This window comes from Chiroxiphia lanceolata, chromosome 11, assembly GCF_009829145.1.
Source record: "Chiroxiphia lanceolata isolate bChiLan1 chromosome 11, bChiLan1.pri, whole genome shotgun sequence".
NCBI classification, from domain to species: Eukaryota; Metazoa; Chordata; class Aves; order Passeriformes; family Pipridae; genus Chiroxiphia; species Chiroxiphia lanceolata.
The window spans coordinates 20179208-20202845 of NC_045647.1; the positions used below are offsets into that span (position 1 = coordinate 20179208).

General features: G+C 43.2%; 1 protein-coding gene across 1 annotated transcript in view; it reads left to right on the plus strand.

Moving 5' to 3' along the window:
* Positions 1-15913, plus strand: part of WNT7A (Wnt family member 7A) — a 40503-nt gene extending 24590 nt beyond the window's left edge. Inside the window, exon 4 of the mRNA XM_032699324.1 lies at positions 11594-15913. Coding sequence (XP_032555215.1) covers positions 11594-12073 — 480 coding nt within the window. The 3' untranslated portion in view covers positions 12074-15913. The remainder of the gene's footprint in view (positions 1-11593) is intronic.
* Positions 15914-23638: the final 7725 nt, after the last annotated feature.

Genomic DNA, 23638 nt, shown 5'->3' on the forward strand with positions numbered 1-23638 from the left:
GCTGCAGGAGTGATGGGAAATTTCTCTTAAAATGACAAGAATAGCTCTCACTTCCCTGAGCAGCTGTTGCTTGATGTGCCAGCCTGGTGATATCCCACCCAGGGTACAGCCATCCTTGGCAATGGGCTTGGATCCACAGCCTAGGTCATGTTATCTCTGCAAAATAGTGTGACTGAAGGGAATAGAAGTGGCTCAGGTGCTCTTCCCAGCTGGATAAATGGTAGGGAGGCAAAGCAGGCAATGGGAATATCTCCAGTGTCATTTACTCAGTTGTGAACAGGGTGCTAGGACTGAAACTTGACCATGTCTCTCTGGAAATCAAACACGAACATACCGCCTGCTTCTTTCTAGACCAAGGGAGTTAAGGAAGAAGTTAAGCTAAGAAATATTGTGTTTTTATAAAGGCAATACTGGAAAATTGATCCAGAATTACTTAGAAGTCATCTGAAAAGCTTGATAGAAAGGAAAAACGTCCTTTGTTTACTAAAACTACTGGCTTGGAGAACTAAAATTTTTGGACATTTTTCAACATGAGAAATATGCCTTCCACAGTACTATCTGCTGAGTACCTAAGGGTTAACTCTCATGGTTTGGTATGCAGATGAATGAACCTGTATTTAACCGTGTGTGGCTATTAGCTGGAAATGTTTGGAAGTAACATGAAGTGATATTATTTTGCAGCTCAAACTCTTGCCAGTACCTGGCTTTATTAGTTCAGCACAAGAAGTGTTTTCTGATTAGTTGTCTGGAACAAGTGAGGCTGTTTTTTGGTTTCTATCACTCTTTGGAAACTCTTCCCTTGACAGCTTAAGCACTTCTCCAAATGCTCTGCCTGGTGGCTCCTACAAAATGCCAGCATCACTTAATTTGGGTGCTTCCCTACCAGTGGAGAGAGTTACATGGAAGGTGAATTTAGTGGGAATGAGTCAGGCCTGTGCCATTCCTCTCTGTGTACGTTGGCTGTGATGAGGATGAGTTCCAGTTGTGTCACTTCTTGTTTTCCCTGCATCTCTTAATGTGCAGAGTGACTCAGGCTCCATGACAAAGCCCAAAGTGAGGGGCATCCTGAATAACCCCAAGATTTTAACTCATTGTGTTCCCAAACTGAGGAGGGTAGTTTAGTTTAGTTCCTCTTTTCTGAGAGTGCTCCCAGTTTCCTCAGAAATGTCATGCTAAAATATAAAATACAAGCACAATTACTCTCTTAATGACATCTTCATGCATTGACATTTAGAAGCCCAGAGAATGGATGAAGCTCTGTCCCAAGATCAAAACTAAAACCAGACACAGTGGACACAGGATGCTGGAAAAATTATATTGATTTTGGAGAGGTCAAGGTCAGCAGACATTGCTCAATTAAGATTTCATTGACTTCATTCCTCTGATCCATATATTGACTGCAGGAATGGGCTCAGAGACTGGAGCAGGGATGTGGGAAAATGGTGTTTTTAACAATGGACATTCATCAGGTTTTTAATACATGGCAAAAAGATCACTATTTTAGAGAGTTCTGATTTGAAGGATCAGTATTTTAGAATGATTTTTAGTTGGGTACCAGAATGTAAAGAAGGTAGACGTGGTCTAAGAAGAAATGGTAAGTGGGTAACGTGTCCAAAGCCAGAAAAATTGCTGTCTCATTTTCTTTCTAAGCTGTCTTAGTGTCAGTGAACACCACGTTGTTTCTTCATTTCCAAACCTCTTCAATCATCATCTTTTATTTACTTCTGGCATGAACATTCTATCCAGTATCTTTTTGGAAAGGGAGATACGTACTGTGGAAAACTTATGTAGTGATAGGAAGGTAAAACAGATAACATAACCAACAACTCTATCTGTGATTCTGTAACACCATCCCCCTCCCCAGTCTATTTTAGCTTCATCCTACAAAGTGCCCAGGTAGGCCAGACAACAAGACTATTCAGTATTTCACAAGCTAAAATCCATCATGTTCACGGTGTCAGTTTTGCTTGGACAGCAGCAAATAACTATCCAAGATAAATTTTCCCTTAATCTCACAATCCCATTTCAGTAAGGGGCTAGGAAATCACGTTTTCACTTAAATATAGAATATAAAATAAAGTGTTGAATGTCTTTAAGACAATTCAGCTGTATTCTAATATCATGGCTGGGCTTCGCAAACGAAGATTTGGGGAGGGCTCTACCCACATTTGTTACAGGCACACTGGTGGCTAAAGAGGCCAATTTGAGCTAGACACGTCCAGTTGCAAAAGGCACAGCAGAAAGACTCCTTAGGTGGTAAATTCTGCAAGGCACAATTCTTTCTGTGTTGTCCTTTCTCCTCAAGGGTGATCCTGTGTGTGTTCTCAAAGGCATCAGCAGAGTTATAGATGGTGTGTCTCCAGACCTCCTGATTGGGGGCCAGAGTAGACTAGTTATGGTGATCAATATGGCCAAGGCTGAGATGTTGTTTCAGGGAGTCCTTGTATCTCCTCTTTGGGGCTCCTCTCTTGTGGCAGCCGGTGGCAAGTTCACCATAGAGCAGGATCTTAGGGAGGGGGTGGTTGGTCCTTCATCCTGGAGATGTGCCCTGCCCAGCACAGCTGTGTTCTCAGCAACATGGCCTCAATGCTTGTGACTGCTGCTTTTTCTTGTTCTAGAAAGCACATTAAAAGAAACCAGATTTTTTTCAGAACTATTTTTTCCAAGTTCCTTTTTATGACTGATCTTTAAACTTCCTACATGATGACACTTACTTGGCACTGCATCGATGCAGTCTAATCTAGGTGATAATGGGTCTCACAAGAGTTATTTTTTAAAAACAAGTAGTTTATCAAAACCCATTGACAGTTATGTTTTCAAATTATTTCCATTTTTGTTCTGTTAAAACATTTGCCTTGCTTTTAAATAGAAAGATCCACAAAACCCAAAGGCAAGTCAGACCAGTGTTGCAGGCAGCTGTACCAAGAAGCCATCACAGCATATAATAACTGTGATTATAAATAATCTGTCAAGCCAACCCTCAGTACTGAGCTTTTGTCATCAGCAACTGAGAAAACACAAAGTCCCACATCAGGAACCCCCATTTCACAGCTACTTGCAACAGATAGTGGGAACATGGTACTTTTAGGCTATTTCCTGATATAAAATTTACACAGAATCACAGAAAATGCTGAGTTAGGAGAGACCCACAAGGATCATCGAGTCCAACTCTTAACCCTGCACAGGACCCTCCCCCAGAGTCAATCTCAGCAGTAGTTTGGAAATTTGTACTTGAGAAAAACTTTTCTTACAGGACTTCCTGTGAACAGGAGGAAGGGTTGGGTAAGAAGGTTTTGCACTGAATATGACACAGAAAACTTTGTCATCCACCAAATCCCTTAAGAGTACCCGAAACTCAACCTGAGGCTCACGGTTGCAGCTCCTGAATGGATGGGTTTGATTTGCATTTTGATGCAAAGACGAGAGTGCAGGTACTTTCTGTCTGGGGAAAACTGGAATGCGTTCAGGAGACGCAGAAGGAGGCAAGGAATCCCCAGGCCTTTCAGCTGTTATCAGATATGATGGAAAAGGGAGAGGGTGAGGGAGAAGAGAACACCTGGCCCTCTGCAGGGGGAGACTGTCTGACCCAGCAGGGCAGCGTGGAGTTCTGGGGCATCCTTCCTCTCAAAGCCCTGTCAGGTTTTACTGAGCCAGGTGTTGCCACATCATGCCCACTATCTCTGCAAGCAGTATCTTGATGAAGATAAATAAAAACTTAAGAACCTTATTTGACTTCCATGGGCCGTGATTAGATTTGCAGAGCTGCCAGAGAGAAATACTGAGCACTAAGCAAGTGAGATACAGACTCTGAGCCACATCCATGGAATCCACTTCCACAGGCACTTTGGCAAGAGCATTTGGGTAGAAGTTTATCCCAAGGACAGCTGTGGTGGCGTTTAAGGTGTTCTCCTAGAAGGACCCCTCAGTGACAGAAAGCTGAGGAAGAATTCTCAGGAAGAATTTCTTCCTGGAAAGGGTGGTCAGGGATTGGAAGGAGCAGCCCAGGGAGGTTTGGAGTCCCCACCCCTGGAGGTGTCCAAGGAAGGTCTGGCCATGGCACTGAGTGCTCTGGGCTGGGAGTCAAGGTGGGCATCAGGCACAGGGGGGACTCTGATCTTGGAGGGCTTTTCCAACCTCAGTGATCTTGTGATTCTGTGATTCTGAGATATTCTGACACCTTGAGTTATTTCACATAACAGTTCATACAGTTTGAAAAAAGGCAAGGGCTCGTAGTTTGAGAAGAGCATCATCATTAATTCTCTCTCTTTAAAACCAGTTATGTCCTTTTTGTCCTAAGTTCAGCTGTTGTTCAAGAACAACAATTATAAAAGTATTCCATGAAATTCATTTTCTGCTGCTCTTCTGCTTTTTGGACCCAGAAGTGATGATAAATTGATTTAGTACACAGCAAGTCGTGAAGGTTATCAGAAGTATAAGAAAAATATGCAGGAGAAAATAGTTTTTGTTGCATTCCTCTCAGGTTTTACTGGCCTTGCTCTCAGAATTCTGTGTTCATTTGCTATTCTGCACAGTGATAGTGAATGAAGGGTACCAGGTTCTCTGTCCTCTGACTCAAACAACAAAACTTACCCAGGGAAAGAGGAGAACATCTCATTCTGTGCTGCCAGCAGTGCATGAGAAAGTCTAATACTTTTTCTTTACCTGATTGAATTATTGTGGAAATAGAAGCTGCATTTTGAAAATAATTGCTGCATATGGTCAATTTTTTGTGAAGATGAAGTAAAGGGCAACTAATATTCCAGGTAGAACATATAAAAGTAAATTTGAAACTCTGTAAAGGGCATATAAGAAGTGAAAGGAACCTCCTGCTTTATGGTGGAAGGTGAAAGATCAGAAAGAGAAAGGTCAGAAATAGTACACAAAAGGTTAAACTTGAGAGAGTGTCAAAGTTCTGAAGTCTTCCTTTTTAAGGGTATAATGGCTTTGAATCTGGAACAAGTGTTTCTGCTCTTTAAAAAGGATATCCCTTAGTGAGGGCAGGTGGTGGTGGGAGATCCCACCCGTCTGTGGGGTTTGGAGCAGTGTGTCATTCATCAGCATGTCTTCATAATTAGTCCTCAGACCTGCACATTGCCTGATCTTCTTCAGACACTTCTTCCAAGAAAAGTGCAAAGGTGATTTGACTGATGTAGGTCACATGCTCTGGTGATTTTCCAGGCATTTTTCATTTAAAACACAAAAATTATGGTAATGGGAAAAATGGCTCGGGCTGCCTGGGATAGCAGTAATTCTGGGACAGCCTCAGCTCACGGGGTTCAGTAGCAAATTTGTTTGATACTGACTTCAGATCTTATTCTTTTGCACAGATTTACTTATCAAAAACAAGAAAAAAAAATCTTTTGGCTGTACTTAATAAGATCTTCATAATATGTTCAACTGAGATATCAAAGACTGTCTGGAATGAGTCACTCAATGTGGGACACAGTCAGTTCCAAACTCATCCCCACTCAGTTTGCCACAGGATATCAATGTAGAATGTGTTTCTACAGAACACATTTTGCAAGAGCTCTGTGAATATTTTTCATCTTTTCTATCTGAATATGCCTTTCCTAATTTTAAACTTGCATTTGGGTGCTTCTTTTTTTTTTTATGCTGTTTCCCCACATTTCTTAAAGATTTCATAGGATTTGTCTCTGTGTTGCTTTTTTAATGCTCTCTCATGCTCTTTTTTTCTTGCCAAAAAAGCATCAAGTATTACTTGTGCTGTCCTCAAATTTCAGAGTTTTGGTGTTAGAACAGTCCTACAGGTTACTTAAACAGTAGCATCCTTTTGAGATTACTCTCACACTTGGATAAAACAAGTGGCAGAGACATTTCCTAGTCATTTTAATGCGACACAGTCCTTTTCCTGCTTGTGAAATCGGTTTCATATCCATCCACTGCCCTTTTCAATGCTTAAGTTTCACTCTAGACCTCACTGCCAGTTGCTTTACATATTATTCGGTTCTCAAGTAAGTTATTTTGTTGAAAGACTAAATAAGACATGGCTTTATTGTATCAGCTTAAAACACTGTTTTTATTCAATGAATCCTTTTCGAAAGAAGGAAAAAATATATCTCAACATCATTCCTGAAGTCTGAGGAGCTTTGACTTATTTAAGGATCTACAATTGCCTCTGTAAGTGATATAAATTACAAATCCTCATCTTCCATCAGCTGAAAGGGGCAGGTTTGCATCTGACCATTGCCCTCCCCAACCCTCAGAAATGACGTGACCTCTCTCCAAGCCCTGCCATGTTCTTCTCTGGAGTGAAAATGTCACTCTTGTCCTACCAATAGTTGTGTTTTCTTTGATCTGTAGTAAAGTTGTGTGTGCAGGCACTTGTAGGAGACAGGTATTTCCTGACCCAAGTGATCTGATATCAGAAAAATTAGGCAAGATCATGGCCTTGGTGGGACAGGAGTCAGTGTCTGTTGTCTCACTAATTACACCCTCACATGTAGACTGCAGCCTGAGTTATTTGGGATGAAGCAGCAAAGGGTCCCTGGCCTCAGGCACTCTGGTATTGATTTTGTTTCCATGGGAATCCTGTTGGTGAAGGAGGAGGCTCTGGAGGTGTGATAGTCCCTGTGTTTGACAGTGTATGTCCTTCAGGACAGCTTTGGCATCGAGGGCTGTGGAGTCCTGGTGACCAAACCCAGGGCTGTGCAAAACCTGACCCCACTGGGCATGAGGGGCCCCAGGCTGCCCTGGCAGATGCATTTGGAAAGGCAGCTGACTTTGGGTGCTGGAAAGCCAGGGCAGGACAGACCCCTGAGTAACTCAGGGAACAGAGACACTGAGCTGGAGAAACCCACTGCAGGAGGGACACAGAAGCCCAGAATATGCTGAGTTGGAAGGGACCCACAAGGACCATCCAGTCCTGACCACCTCAGCCCTGCACAGGCCCATCCCCAACAGTCACCCCCTGTGCCCCAGAGGATCAGCCAAACCCTCCTGGAGCTCTGGCAGCCTTGGGGCTGTGCCCACTGCCCTGGGGAGCCTGGGCAGTGCCCAACCAGCCTCTGGGGGAAGAACCTTTGCCTGAGACCAACCTGAGCCTGCCCTGACAGAGCTCCAGCCCTTTCCTGGCTGCTGTCCCTGGTCCCCCCAGAGCAGAGATCAGTCCCTGCCCCCTGAGCTCCCTCAGCTCCTTTCCCACCACCCAGAGGGCACAATTCCTGCAGCAATTCCCTCGTGAGCCAAAGCCACTCCAGCCCCAGGTCACACCAGGCAGCAATTTCTGCTGGTGTCACTGAGCCAGCCCAGCCAGGAGCCCAGCACCCTGCCCAGGGCAGGACCACCGTGCTGGACCCAGCCCATGCAGCTCCTGGGATGCAGCATTTTCCAGAGCCTCAGTTTGCCACCCTCACATGACCAACCCCGTGCATTCCCTGCAAAACTGAAGGTGAAGAAAAAACACGTTAAGCTCCTAATGGCAGTGCCCAAAGGTACTGCATCTGAAGATAACATCAGGAGAGAGAGCCAGCGAGTTCTCTTCACACAAACTATTTCCCAGAGGCTAATGGCAAGGGGGGGAGAGAGAGAAACAAGTACTGACAGTTTACTGTAGGAGCTCAAAGAAAAAGTGGACAAAGCTAAAAGAACTCCAGCTCTTTGTTCACATTTAATCCAGTTCAGAGCATTCACTGGTGCATACAGATTTACTGATGGAGCTGGATATGGTCATTTGGTAAGAAACAGAGGATCTAGGATTTAAATTTTGTGCCCTTCAGGCTCTTATATTTTAGGAAAAGTCAGTCTGTAATGGATATAGAGTTTTAATCTAACGTAAAAAGTATGAGCTACTGGATAATTCCTTCAAGGAAACCAATCCTGATCTTGAAAGGTAAAGAACACTTTCTGTTTTTAACACAGACCAAGTTTTTAAGGGGTAGGGCACTGCTTTTGGTTCACAGAAACCAAGGGATAGATCAAGGCTGGCTGGCCCTACCCAAAGAATCCCCTATTTTATTTTCTCCTTTTTCTTTGCAACTCTCCTCCTGAATTTATAAAGGCATCAATTTATCAGAGGATACTGGAATAATGGAACGGTATTAAAATACCACCATCCACATATTTTATTGCAAAACAAATAGCCCAAGCACCTGATATCACAATACAACAAAACTATCCATTGCAGGCCTTTGCTTTTGCTGAGGACAGACAGTTCAAGTTCTGTGTAGCCTGTTTTCTGAAGGCTGGAGAGTCAATTCATCTCTGGCTGAATTTGCAAAACATGGTATTGAAAGGCAGCACCAGTGAGGAGGGTATGTGTGCAAGAACAGAACCAACAAAAGGGGTTGTGAGCCAAAGGTAGGTAGGAGGCAAATCTGGAAGGGAAAGCTCAATTGCAGAGTGGGGCAGGTGTGTTGGAGAGATTTTAGCACAGCATGTTGGAAGTGCATCTCCCACAAGTGCAGAGAGAAAGGGAGGGGCAGCCAGTAAATTTCAGGAAAACATGAAAATCATAAACGAAAAACTGAACAATAAATGTAGCACAGAGTTAAAAGACAAAACTCTTTCTGGTCCCTCTGCCCCTTCCCATCCCCCTCCAAGCATTTCTGGACCTCTGGGAAGGACCCCTGGCACTTGGGCTCAAGAGGCACTGCACAAACTCCTCCCGTTCAGACAAAAGCAGATCTTTTTCTCCAGCCTCACCGAGCCCTGGAAAGCAGCGGCTGGTTGTGTTTGGCATCGTGTCCCGGGGCAGAGAGCAGCACGTGAGACGAGCGCGCCCGGAGCCGCTCCAGCCGCTGGCTCAGCTCTTTCCGTGGAGCTGCTCATTCCCGCCGAGGCTGCTGGCTGAAAATGGGATGTTAATGAAATAAACCAAAAGGCAATTTAGGCTACTTAACTACACTTGAGGAAAAAACCCCTGCCTGGATAGATGACACATGATGTATTTTGTATTAATGTTTCAAGTCAGTTTGGCGGATCCCCATGGCAGGCGAGTTAGAAATATTTTGTTGCAAGTTTGAACATCGTACCAGGATATAAGGCCAGGCAATTCTACAAGAACAGTGATTGAATTAGGGCTGAGAAATGTATCCTGGCTAGTTTCAAATTAAAAAAAAAAAAAAAAAAAAAAATCCAAAAACTTTTAAAAAGGTACAAATGAGGCTAAAAGAATTTATGTTATTTTTCCGGTTTCTGTGCTCTAACTCCTTTTCCTCATAGATCTCCTCATCTATCTTCGAAGTGCACTACCTTATGAATGAGTGAGCAATAAAAAGAAGTATACAGTGGCTGAGAGAGAAACTCAAGATAACAAGATAAAGCCAAAGCTTGAGCAGAACTGCAAGTTAAGATGTAGATCTGAATATAAAACTTTCTCACATCTCAGTTTTAGGGCAGTCATTAGATAGTTTGCATGAGAAACTAATTTAAAGCCGGTAGCACGAAGTGTGACCTAGCATATGCTAAGTTCCCAACTATCAAAGTATTAGACCCATGCTGTCTGGGGTTTTGAATCCTGCTTTTGGACCACATGTGGGGACAATTTGCTCATAGACTAAAATAAAAACAAAGCAATTTCATAGAACCAGAAAATCATAGAATCACAGAATGGTTTGGGTTGGAAGAGACCTTAAAGGTCACCTTGTTCCATCCCCCTACCATGGGCAGGGACACTTTCCACTAGTGCTCCAAGCCCTGTCCAACCTGGCCTTGGACACTTCCAGGGATGGGGCAGCCACAGCTTCTCTGGGCAACCTGTGCCAGGGTCTCATCACCCTCACAGGAGAGAATTTCTTCCCAATGTCCCACCCAAACATACTCTTTCAGTTTAAAGCCACTCCTCTCTGTCCTATCACTACATGCCCCGTAAAAATTTCTTCTCCTCCTTTGGGTATTGGAAAGCTGCCATGAGGTCCCCCTGGAGCCTTCTCCTCTCCAGGCTGAACAGCCCCAACTCTCTCAGCCTGTTGTTTTAATACCTTAAAATCCCCATGTTCATTGAAAACGGGCAGAGGAAGAGCAGGGAGCAAAGAAGCAGCTACAAATTATCCCAAGGTCAGGCAATAGCAGTTTCTGTGCCAAGGTGACACAGGAACAGCCTCAAGACCAAAAGGTATGAGAATAATCAACTTCCTCAGTGAAGGCTCACCTGTTTTCTGCTGAAAAAAGCTGGTGTTTGAGTCTGCACAGTGAGTTCTCCAGCTATAAAAGAAGGGTTAATTCAGATTTCCATATCACTGACCTCCCTCCAGCCTTCCAGGCTGCCCAGGTTTGGAACTGCAAGGATCAGCTGGGTTGTCTCAGGGGAAAAATTATGTGGCCACTCCCTGAACCCTGATAATCCCTCTGGCTGGGCTTTCCACTGCTGGTCTCTGCCCGGTTAGGCAGAATTTCATCATCAAAATTATTATGGTCTCTTTCAAGTACAGACCAGTGGGAAATTAATTGCTGGAATCAAGTATGTTTGCTGGTGTTAACCTGATGTCGCTGCTGAATGAGGTCAGTTGTGGGGCTCAGGACACAGAGCAGGGACTAAGCTGGTCTCCAGCTTTATTTGGCAAAGCCTGGGCTGGTAAAACAGCAGGAGGGAGAAGATACAGGGACAGAGTTTCAAGGGATGTGAAGGTGGAAGATGAAGCTTGTTATCTTCAAAAGGAAAGTAGCGACAACTCAGGCATAACTAGAGAGACCCCTGCAAAGAAGGGAGCATGAGACAGGGTGGAGCAAGCCATGAAGTTGAGGTGTTTAAGATGCTTTTACAGCATTAAAGAGATGGACACTTTTTAACAAGAATTGATGACAAAACATGAAACCAATTCCTTTACTCTTACCCTTTATGCTCTAAGATAGAACTTGTTTTCTTGCAAAGTGGTTGAGACATTTGTTTGCTCTGTTATCCATATGACAGGAGGTAAAATACTTCAAATCCTCCAGAAAGTGGGTATATCAAAATAATGCTTAGCTTTCAAAACTGGAGCATTAATTTGCACCATTTAGAACAAATGAGGCCTATATGGCTAAATAATAATCTGCTCCATATGTTGATTAATGTGAGACCTACGGGAGGGCAAGCATTGATAGAGTATCTACTTGTTCATCTCTTGCACCAGCCTATGTCATTTTGAGGTGCAAGAACTGAGATGCAGTTTATTTTTGAACCTCTGTTTACAAAAGTCAGGTTCTGGCACCTATTGTTGCACTGTGAAAGAATTCTGCACGTGGCAGTTCATGTGAAGGTGCCAGCTCCTAATTTCACTGCCATATGCCAAACATTGCAAGATCAGATATATCTGAAGCACTGTACAGTCATATTGAAGAAAAGCTGTGGTTAAGGAGGGTCCCATCTTGCCTTTGGGACCTGGACTATGAAATTAGGCAAAGTTATCCTCCCTGATTAACTCAAAGTGCAAACGGGGAATGAGCTTCACAGGCAGAACTTGGTTGATGCTGGTGAGCATTTGCTACCCGGGACAATGGTGTGTCCAGGCAAGCAAAACCCACAGCTTTGGTGGGAATGCGACCTGTGCCTGGTGGCAGCTCCTACTGGAGAGCAAACCCATCCCTGCCTGTCATCCAGTATCCATCAAATACCCCTGCTTTTGTTAACACATCGTTCTTTGTTCTTCTAACACAGATTCTGGAAGAAAACATGAAGTTAGAGTGCAAGTGCCATGGGGTCTCGGGATCCTGTACCACTAAAACATGCTGGACAACCCTGCCCAAATTCCGGGAGCTGGGCTACATCCTGAAGGACAAGTACAACGAGGCCGTTCAGGTGGAGCCCGTGCGGGCGAGTCGCAACAAGCGCCCGACCTTCCTCAAAATCAAGAAGCCCCTTTCCTACCGCAAACCCATGGATACAGACTTGGTGTACATAGAGAAATCCCCCAACTATTGTGAAGAAGACCCTGTCACTGGCAGCGTGGGCACACAGGGCAGGATGTGCAACAAGACAGCCCAGCAGTCCAACGGCTGCGACCTGATGTGCTGCGGCCGGGGGTACAACACCCACCAGTACTCGCGGGTGTGGCAGTGCAACTGCAAGTTCCACTGGTGCTGCTACGTCAAGTGCAACACGTGCAGCGAGAGAACAGAGGTCTATACCTGTAAGTGAGCACGTGGGCACGGCCCTGGCCACGGATACCTTTGCACATGCACTCAACGGACCTACATGAGACTGTAGGGCAGACCTGCTCTCCCAGAAGAGCTGCTGGTGAACGGAGGCCCCTCGTTTCTTCTCACGTTTCATCGCTTATGTGGATACACATTTCAGACTCATAAAGTCAGCCAAGAAAGAAAAACAAACAAACCCCGCCCTGAGCCACCTGACACATAAAAGAGAGAGAAAAAGATCATCTCAGTTAACCTGCACCTCTAAAGGAAGAAGCATTGACTGCCTTGTGGAGACACACCGGTCAGGGAGAAATCTCTGAGGGTGGCAACTGACTCCTGGTTTGGAAAAGAGATGGTCAAATATAAGGAGCAGGGAGGGATCGGGGAGAAATCCCCCCAAAAGGGCTTTGCACAGGATGGGATGGACAGAGCCCCACCGTGAGCGGCCCGTGTGAGCGTGTGGATGGCACAGATTTCGGCTTCTACACTCGTGAAAAGCTTCTGCTGGTCTTGCCCATCTTTCCACTTCATCCCCCTTGCCACAGCGAGCAGAACTGTTGAAGGTTTCTGTAAACACTGCTTTACCTGCCTTTTTCGTGTGTGTGTGTGTGTGTGCTGCAGATTTTAGCACAGGGATTTGGGACACTCGGGCATAATAATAGCAATATTTAACAATTTATTCTGATAAAACTAATATTAATTTATTTAATTAAAAAAGAACTCTACCAACCTTTGGGGAACTATTCTGCAATTAAAGTAGATAGCTGGCTTTCTTTGTGGAATAATTTTGTAGGAACAACAAGGAAAGAACTGGAGCTGTACATATTATTCTTAACTAGGATATTTCTATTAGTTGGACTTGCAGGATATGTTCTACAGTACTAGATGTTTAAGTACGAAAGCTGACATCTTTATATATATGTACATACACAAACACTGTTGTTTTTGGGAGTTTTGTTTGTTTGTTTGTTTTCTCCTGTTTGCTGCTAGTTGTCTGGAACAAAAGTCAAGTGGTAGGGGTTACAAATCTTTACCAGGCTTTGTGGTTATTTTTTTTTTCTTCGATTAAAGAAAGAAGCATTAATAAAATCCTGTTTGGAATATGTCTAAAAATAAGAAAATCCAGACAAACTTCCATCTTTTGGAAAAATCAACCATAGGATAAGAGAGTATATTTTGTAAGAGACTATTTTTATATAAATATTTTATTTATACTACGTCTGCTTGTTCAACCTGTACTTTTTCTCAAAACAGGCATACAATTTGTAATTCTTAGGCTATTTAACAGAGAAAGGGTAATTAGTTTGTGAACACAACAGCAGCAAGCTGGATACATTCAGCTGCAATTGGTGGATGTGTCAGAAAACAGAATGAACTTTCTCTCCGGATATGTGTACAAACTGGCTCTTTTCCTGCAGCTCAATCTGCAGAATATGCAAAACAAGAACAGGGTATGTAGCATCAATTTTGTCACATGGCTTGAATTCATGATTGGTATTAACTGGATGCTCATTTATCCCATTCAAGAAAAAAAAATGCGAATTAGCTTCCCACATGCGTCAGTCATTAAACTGTGGCGTTATGACTCGCAAATGTGCTGTGTGTGCTGTCAGTTAAACCTCTATATTGTGTTACTGTCAAATTGCATTTTAATCAGTGGGAGACTGTAGACTATGACTGTAAAAACTAGCATGACACACACCGTCTGATTCTCATAGATAGGATACAAAGCTTACTTTTTGTCCAACTCTTTTTTGGCATTTACATTATTCTTTCCTCCCCCACCAAAAAGGCCCGAGCTCAGAAATCCAGAAAAACATCCAGGCAAGTTTAAAGAGGCAAATTTAAAGACTACTCACTTGTTTTTCGGAGCTGTTTTGCGTTCCCTTTATGGTATTTCCTTTTTATCACTGCTAATTTCTTCAGACATTTGAGTGGTAAATATTACTCTGTGTTTTTAGAGTCATTCTGTTCCTGCTGCTTTACTCATTTGTGACACATAAAAAAAAATCTAATTTTAATGTTGTTTTTCACTGGTTAATAAACATGGCCCAGTGTTACTGATGATATTGCAAATTGTCAGGGACAGACCAGATTCTTTCCTACTTCCAGACCACAGGATCTCCCCCCTTTAATGACGCTCAGAGAGGCATCAGTAAAGAAAACATTTCACTGACTCCTGTTGAGAGCAGCAAACATTACAAGGAGTAGATGATACAGGTTTATCTTGTGCCCATTGATAGTTCTGGGGCAAAACTCCCACCTAAGACTGTGAAAACAAAGAACTGAGAAGGGAAGCAGAAGAATCACAAAAAAAAAATCAAAAGATTTTGCAGTTTCACAACCTGACCTTTTAGGGCTCATCTGAATGGTGGGGGTTTTTAACTCACCTCTTGTATATATGTCATTTTTGTAAGAACACAAGCCTATGCAGTACCTAGTCCTAGCAATGTATAATCAGGGTTAATACACAGTTTCTTTGCAGACCTGCCACTTAACACAAAATAGAAGGTTTATTCAATTCAGGCACCAGAATGGCATATCAAAATAAAGCTATTAACACAATTTCATTTCAAACTGTCAATATGAAAGCAAATTTTTATTGGTCATTGAGTCACTGCTCTGAGTTCTCCTAAATTCCAAGTTATAAACTTCAAGATATAAAATGCAACCACATACAGTAGATATGTTCATTACCACACTATATTATGGTAAAATAATTCAGATGTAACAATTAATATTAGAATTCCCCATCACCACCACTTTGTGGTATCGTAGTCAAAAGTGTGCTTTCTTCACTGATTAGAGTTACTTTACAAATTGTTACCTTTGCAGCATGTTTTTACCATAGGAGAGTAATCTGTAACACTCCTGCTTCCTGTATATTTCTGTATGCAGTGATGTACCACGTACAGTTAGCACAATAATTACTGAAGGACAAATACCTTTAAACGGTTTTAGTCACAATAATAAAAAACTGGATGCACAACAAATTGGATTTGGTACACATTTTCCCTATATTTTACAATATTGCTGATGAGAAAATGGAGAGAAAATGTCAATTTGTTTGATAGCTGGAGTAACAGGTTGGGAACTATGAACTAAAGAGCAAGGAAAACCAAATGCTGCATTCAACTAGAAATTATTTGGAAATTTGGCTGTGTCATCTCTGATAGGAGAAATCTGGCCCCTCAGAATGTGCCATGAGTCTGGAGTTAATTGGTCCTTTGCTAAATGGGCTTGAATGACATGAAGAATAAACAGGAGGAGAAAGATTTACAGGTTTGTAGATATTCCTCCCCCCAACAACAGTTTGTTCTTTGTGCTCAGGGATAGAAGGGCTCTGTTTTTCCTTGGTGGAGGAGCACACAATGGCAGGGAAATGCACCCAACTGCACAACAACACAGCTCTCAAAGGAAAACACATCCCTTGGTCTGTGCCAGCCAGGGAAGTGCTGCATTGCTGGGCACAGAACAACCTCGCTGAGGCCTGGAAAGAGAAAACACATCCACGGAGCAGGAGGAGTGAGAGGAGTGGGAAACGGAGGAGAAAAGGCGTAGCTGCAAGTTGGGAAGTTATTAATGATGAATTCTTTGATAGTGGAATCCCAGTTCATGGAAAAGAAGCAGCTCTGCCTTGGGATTCCTGAGCAAGCTTTAAGGATTTTACCTCTCTGCCCTTTTAAGAGGACAACTAATCTGAATGCAATGAGCTGGATATAGAAGCACTTCCATAAAACATGAATCGGTCAATGATTAAGTTTTCTTTGCCATGTATTCACAAAGCTAATGGAGATACATCTTTCAACAGTGATAATTAAACTGAAAACATCCTTAAAATGTACTCTTAAGTGGCTCATTTGGTAAAGTTATTGTAAGGGGACATAGTAACTTAGAAAAGGAGAATAATGGACACGTACCATATTGCACAAGGCTCTTAATGAACTGTCCTGTGGATTGCAAAACTATTTTGAACTGACCACACTTAAAAATCAATGTATCAAATATAGAAACATTGCAGGCTGCAACCAGGGTGCACAGATTCTAATTAAGATTCAACATTAGGTATTTCTGACAATATTTCTACATTTATCATTATAATCTATATGAGAAAATACACCCTGTGAGTCCCCCAAATGTGCATATTAACTAATACAGTCCCTTGCCCCCAACTTGTAATCCCAAGAAGTTGACTGAACAAGGTCTCTGACTCTGTTGTTGGTGGAAGAACTGAACTGCAGACTTGGGGGCTGATATGCCCAGACAGGGCTGCCCAAACCTGTCAGATACCATTGCTGCCAAGCAACAGAGGTAAAGTATGAATCAGGTTTGAATGGTCCAAAACTGTCCAAAATTAAACCAAGTACAGAAGTTTTATCACACAGCAGAACTTCAGGTGATGAAGCTCATCTAGATTCTAGAACATTCTCTCTTATCTCAGTGGTCACCATGACAAGTGACCTAATTTGCTAACTCAGCTCATGGTCTTTTCTCATCGAAATCACACCAATAATTTCTCAGAGGTGGACATTTTAATCTTGAACAGAAATTAAGGGAATTCTTCCTCTGGAAACAAGCAATTAATAACATATGATTAAGTCAAAATGCTGAAGAGATGTACATGGATCTAGAGGACTCCACGTGTTTGAAGGACACCAGAACTTTGCCATTCTCCTGTCCAAAGGCGATGCTCTAAAACCTTCAAGGTGTCTTTTCATGCCTTTGGGAAATTACTGATTTTCTGTTTTGTTGTTGTTACATATTCACAGATTCATCAACACCACATATCATGTAATGTGCAACTGGGAACTCTAAAATAAGTCCCAGAGAAATGTCTCCTCTAAGTGTAGCACAGTATATTTACTGCTGCTGTTGGGAAAGTTGCCTCGCCATTGTCACCAGCAGCCCGTCTGCAGTCCCTATACTTGTCACTTTATTTCTTCCAAGCAGTTGGAGTTTTAACTCTCTCTGGAGTGTTATGAGCTCTCTGATCCATTCCCAGCCACTGAGGGGTTGTGTGCTTTGGTTTTTTTGTCTGCATGAGGGGCTGTGATACAATAGAGAATGAGGACACTCAACAAGAAAAAACATTCCTCCTCTCACAGTGTATCTTTAATTTTTCAGACCAAGACATATAAGAAATATGGAATTACTCTGTCATCTATTACACCATGTGCTCCTAACTCACCTTTCTAATGCTACTGAGAAAGCTGCACTGGTGGATTTTTGAAAATAAGTTGAAGAGAGTGGACTGGAAGAGGTTTTTCTCTGCTCAGCTAAATTTGCAAAAGAATTTGTAACAAAAACCTGTAAAGATGCAGTGTTGAGTTTTGTTCTTCGTCAGTTTAGATGAGACTTCACATGAACAGGACCACAGGTAGTGCTTAATATTAATGGAAGGAATTCTTCACTCATGGAAGAAATCCTTCCCTGTGAGGATGGTGAAGCCCTGGCACAGGTTGCCCAGAGAAGCTGTGGCTGCCCCATCCCTGGAAGTGTCCAAGGTCAAGTTGGACAGGGCTTAGAGCAACCTGGGCTAGTGGAAGGTGTCCCTGCCCATGGCAGGGGGTGGAATGAGGTGGGCTTGGAAGTCCCTTCCACCCCAAACCATTCTGCAATTCGATGATTATCTCTTAATCAAATTTATTCATTGTCCATAACCCTTTTCTTGTTGCTAATTTTTCTCATTCCCCCAATGCTGTTGAGCTCTGTTCAGTCACACAGTGTCAGCAAACACTGATTTAACTATTAATATTTTAAAATTAGTTTGGCAGATTCCCTCCTGGGTCCTTTACGCCATTTGTCCTTTCATCCTGAAATCCTTTTATTATTTACACAATAAGAAGCTGTAAATACCACAACACATTTAGCATTTGAATTACAAAAAACCCCCACCCAAACAAAAAGAAACAACCCCAAAACTTATATTTTGGTCCCATAGACTTTAGAAAATAAATTAAATCAAAATCCATTTCTCAGGTTCCTGGTATTGTCCCAAGGGTTCCATTTTACTTTCACACCCTTTAACTCATTCTCAGCTGTGGAGCACAGAGATTCTCCAAGTGGTGGTAACAGCGTCTTGAAGAAAAGTCTTTTCTGCCCAACTCCAACAGACTGCTTTTTAGTATGGGCAGGGAAAAGCAGTTCATTAGAGCAGACCTAGACAAAACAGAGGGCTGGGCAATCACCAGCTGTGTGAAGCTGAACAAAGACAAGTGCTGGATTCTACACCCCAGATGTATGAATAGACTGGGAATGAGAGGCTGGAGAGCAGGAAAGGAATCTGGGGTCCTGGTCAACAGAAAATTGAGTTTGAGTCAGCAGTGCCCTGGTAGCCTCAGGATGGCCAACCCTGTCCTGGGGGCATCAGGGAGGGGATTGTCCCGCTCTGCTCTGCCCTGGGGCAGCCTCACCTCAACATTGGGGCAGTTTGGGGGAACACAATGGAAGGAAGGGACTGAGCCATCAGAGAGTGTCCAAAGGAGGCAACAGAGATGGGGAAGGGCCTTGATTGGAAGCCGTGGGAGGACACTGAGGGCACTTGGTGTGTTCAGCTGGAGCAGAGGAGACTGAGGGGAGACCTCAGGGCAGTTCCAACTGCCTGGGCAGGGGCAGAGGAGGGGCAGGGACTGAGCTCTGCTCTGGGGGACCAGGGACAGCAGCCAGGGAATGGCTGGAGCTGTGTCAGGGCAGGTTTGGATCTCAGGGGAAGATTCTTCCCCCAGAGGCTGGTTGGGCACTGACCAGGCTCCCCAGGGCAGTGGGCACAGCCCCAAGACTGCCAGAGCTCCAGGAGGGTTTGGATGAGCCTCTCAGGGACAGAGTGGGATTGTTGAGGTGTCTGTGCAGGGCCAGGAGTTGGACTGGATGATCCTTGTGGGTCCCTTGTAACTCATGATATTCTATGATTCTGTGATTCTAACTAGAAGACAAAGGAACTTGAAAGACAAAGAAACTAATGGCCTGTTACAGACAGGGGTGCAACCCAGAAATACTTTCTTTGGAATATAGAGGAAAACCTCCAAACAACTCAATACATGGAAGGCATAGCACTGAGTCCACCAGACAACACAGAAAGGGTTTGGCTAAAGGGACAGATTTGAGCCAAAGCTAAGCCTCCCTCTTTGTTACACGGCCCACAGTGCAATTTCGTTTGGGTCAAGCCAAATCCAAGCATCTATTCCATTGAATCAGCAAGAAACCTGTTTTGTAAGTTGTTTCTCACACTTAATTTCTTACTCAGCAACTTTCCTTTTGCATGTGGGCCCATGGAAATACGCACTATGGGCATTTATAAAACTATGTAAATGCTACAGAGGATATTAAATGCCCATCGCCTTGAGAAAGAAGAAGGACAGAGAACATACAGTACAGGTGGTAGTGTTAGACCATAATGCCATCACACAGGACTGGAAGATGTGTCATTTATTACAAAAACAAAGGTACTTTACACATATTTTAAAAAAAAATCAGGATAATTCCTCTCAGCTTTCTCTACTGCTGAGGTGTCAAGCCATACAAATGTCCTGCCCTGAGCCTGGCCTCAGCCAGCCACTATTATCCCCACAAACAGACAGGAAATCAGGAGACACAGAGCCCAAGAGGGTTGGCCAGTGGGCACAAAGGCAGCCTGTGAAAGATTTAGGACTACAGCCCAGATTTCTCAGCTTTTGCCGTCCTGTTCTAAGGAACTCAAGCAATGACTGATTTGCCTCCTTTTATAAAATACATACCCACATTTGGGGGTTGTGGAAATGCATTCGCTGCATAGAGTAGGTTCCCTGCGTGTTCTGTGTAGCTGAAGGGAGGAGACTCCTTCTTCTCAGGCTCATTAAATGCTGAGCACACAGTAATTAATATTACCTCCACATTAAGTATGAGTCATGCACCAGGGAAATGGTAGAAACATGGTCTCATGTTTTGTCTCTTTAAGTCAAGTGATTAACAAAGCTGTGAGGCAAAGGAGGTAGCAGAGTAGGCTTTTTAAGTCAGGAGATGTGGACAGCAGTTCCAGAGAGGGAATAAATAGCCTCTGGCAAGCTGAAACTCCATGAAAGGCTCCACAAAGCAGGGGCAAGTTGCTGTGATGCTTCAGCACTGGAAGCATATAAAAAACTTGGGGAATATTCTAATGGACAGTGTTTAATAGGACTGTGTTAAACCGCCTCGTATTTGCTGCCATCAAAAGAGGGGGATGTGAGGTGACTCACTCAGGTCAATGAGTTGTACCAACCAAGTACAAATTGAGAGAATTAGAGTAGGAGCTAAAAAAATAATAAATGGATTAAAGCCTTTCTGAGAAGTTAAAAAGGCAATTTATCTGCTTCTGTCTCTCCTTTTGTGCTCAGCTTGGGCACCTGTCAGAATATTTTGACGCTTGCCCATCTTTAGCTGCTAACCACGTGAGCTGAATTCAGATTAAACAGTAAAGAAAAAAAGTGTCCCAGAATATATATTGTGTTTATTTAGGCCAGACCAGCTTGGATGAAAGTGGGGAATCAATCAAAGCCTAAAAGGAAGCTGGCAAACTGTCAGTGCCTCGGCACATCCCGACGGCGCTTCCTCCGCCAGGGACAGCGGCGAGGGCTGGGAAACCCTTGGTGTTCGTTGCATAACCTTGGCTGATATAATAACCAGATGAGATAAGGGGATACACAGCCCTTAATTAATGACTACACACCGAAGTTGTCATTTTGATGACTTGTTTGGGCAGGAGTGGCAGTGGCCGGGTGATAGATTATTCTCCCTTTATCCTGCCACAATGACATCTGCTTTATTCACAGATCAGCCACCAGTTGCTACAACAACGCCAGTGTGCTTTAGAAAATGTTGTTGAGCTGCTGAGAGAATCTTGGCTACCCATTAGCAAAATGTTAACTATGCAAAACCAAAGAGCATTTGGTTTTGTTGTAGGAAAGAAGTCAATGCTCCGCAATAAGTAAGAACGTCAAGAAGAATTTACATTCAAAAAGTGGAGAAAGGGTTTAACCCATGATATCACCATGATTCAGAAATCCCCCTGGAATTCATTAGTGAGACATTAGGCCTGAAGAATAGAGAAAATAAATAATGAGTTTTAAAAAGAAAGAACAAATACACTTTCCTCTGAGCAGGTTGTTGTCTGCGGCATTTTAACACATCCGTTGCCCTTCATTTTTTCCTGTTCATTGTCTTAGATTTTTACACAGTAATCCTTCACTGATAGGGGTTTATTTATTTTTATTTATTCCTTTTCTTCCCACTTAGCACTTGGAGGAGACACTAGATGCTGTTAAACCATGCCAGGAAACTGAGCTGACTGCCAGCGAAGTCCCTCGCTCCCACTTCAGTAGAACATGAGAGAACCTCACCCTCCAACCTGCTCCTTAGAAAGTCAATTATAGGAAAGCATTTGCAGGAGGAATGACTTTGTCCTACAGCCAAATAATGCAGCATCATGTTTGAGAGCCAAGCAAGGTACTCCATGCCTGAGGGACCAGGAGCCACGCTGGGAGCAGCTGAGCGTCCCCCTGGCAAGGTAACTGGGAATGGAGTGGTGAAGACATATGGTCAAAGGCATGGAAATCTCCAGCTGCTAAAGCAGCTACTTTGTGGGAGAGGCATCTGAGCTGCAATATTTAGAGTGAAACTCCTCCAATTCCTAGGAAGGAGCTGTTTGTCCTGTCTCAGGTGATTCATGTGGGGCTGCCTGCACGGATGGTGCTGTTAATGTGTGTCAGACACATCTCGCACAGAGAGGCTTCCCCGCTCCCCAGCCCTGCTCTCCTTCCAAATACAATGGCTCTATCCATCTTGGCCATAATTTTTCATCCACCTCAAAGTTAAGTGAATGTAATTCCTAATTTGTTTTCCAAATGACTCAAACAATTTTCTTCCCTTTGTCTCCCCAACCAGATCAGATCGATTTTACAATGTGTCGTACTTCAAATTTAACTTCATTAAATGTTTATAACATTAAGAGGCTAATGACATAAGCCCTGTCTGTGGTATTTATAGGTTTTATGAAGAGACTGAAGAGCTGAGAGAGCTGAAGTTCAGGTTAATTCTTTCAGAACTAATTTCAACACCTAGTCAGAGCTGTAAAACACAAGCTACTAGACCTACTTCAGGGCTATCATGTTAATTTAACTATAGGTTTATCAACCCTATTTAATGATGAAGTTTGAAATCTCAACCCAGCCCACAATAGATCATAGGTGTATTGTTTTTCTGTCACAGTAAATAGGTCCCAAATGCTGATCTAATGATCTCATTACATAACCAAGCTCAAGAAATGTTAAGCTACTTATCGCTGGAAGAATATACGTGAAAATTTGTGAGGAGCCATTTTTGCTACATTCTAAACACTTTTTACACTTTTTATAGTCCCCTCCCCACAGTGGTTTGCTGGGTTCTATTTGCCCCTAGTTTGATAATTTTTAATTGGAATTTTCATGTTATGAGTGCAAAGCCAAATTTTTTGCAGCTAGAGCTTTTTTTTTGCTGCTCACCACCATCCTGTCCAACTACCATGTCTGGTTTTCCTCCTTGATCCCGAGCTTCCTGCTTCTTCCACAGATCCTTCCTAGAACTGCTGATCTTCAGTTCATGGGAATCAAAGGCACATCACAAATACCAACAGAAATGCTGAAGTGGAACTTGCTGAATTATATTCCAACAATTTTCAAAGGAGTACAAGTGGGAGGTGGTTTAGGGTTGGGTTTTTGGGGGATTTTTGGGAGGATTTTTTTTTGGTTTGTTGTAGCTCACAGTATAATCAGAGCTTCAGAACTGCCAGTGGAAAACTGTTCTCAGAAAGCGATGGCTGGAGGAAGACACACCTGAGGCACATATCATCAGGATCACATATGCATATGATGTTGGGTTGGAACTGGATGATCTTTAAGGTCTTCAAGCCGTTCAATGACTCTGTGTTCACATGATGCACATATCAACAAGCTCAGAGCCTGCCCTGCTTGCCCAGGAGACATGACCTCTATCACTGCTGCTGCAAGCACTGAAGGGAGTAAATATAAAACTGGGAAACAGGTGTGTTACAGGTGACTAATGGGTTGCTTGAAGCTTTTTAATATGTTGGATCATACCTTCCCAACTTTACCCAGGAACACCAGCAGACCTTCTCCTGTCACTGAGATTAAACTCAGATTTCAGTTGGTCTCAGACATAACTGGAACGAGCATATCGGACTTGATGCTGTTCTTTTAGACTTAGTGCAGTCCAAGACCAAGTTCAGAGCTCAGCACACCTACTCAAGGCACCAGTTACTCACTCAGGGCTTCATCTCTTCAGGGACTAAAGTTCACTCTCAACTTTAAAGAAAGAGTATGGCACAAAAGGTAATTTTCGAAAGGACTCTCGTACCACAGGTACAGCAAGGAGAGAAAAGCAGCATTTACCAGCATTGTTGTCATGGCTACAAATTGAAATCTCTGTCTTCCACATGTATGGCATGTATGGCATGGGAAAAGTCCAAAGAACATCCTTTACAAACCAGTGTTGTCTGCCCCCAGCCCGGAGGGGGAAGCGCAGGCAGTCGTGGAGCCCCTGGGGCTGATCTGCCCAGAGA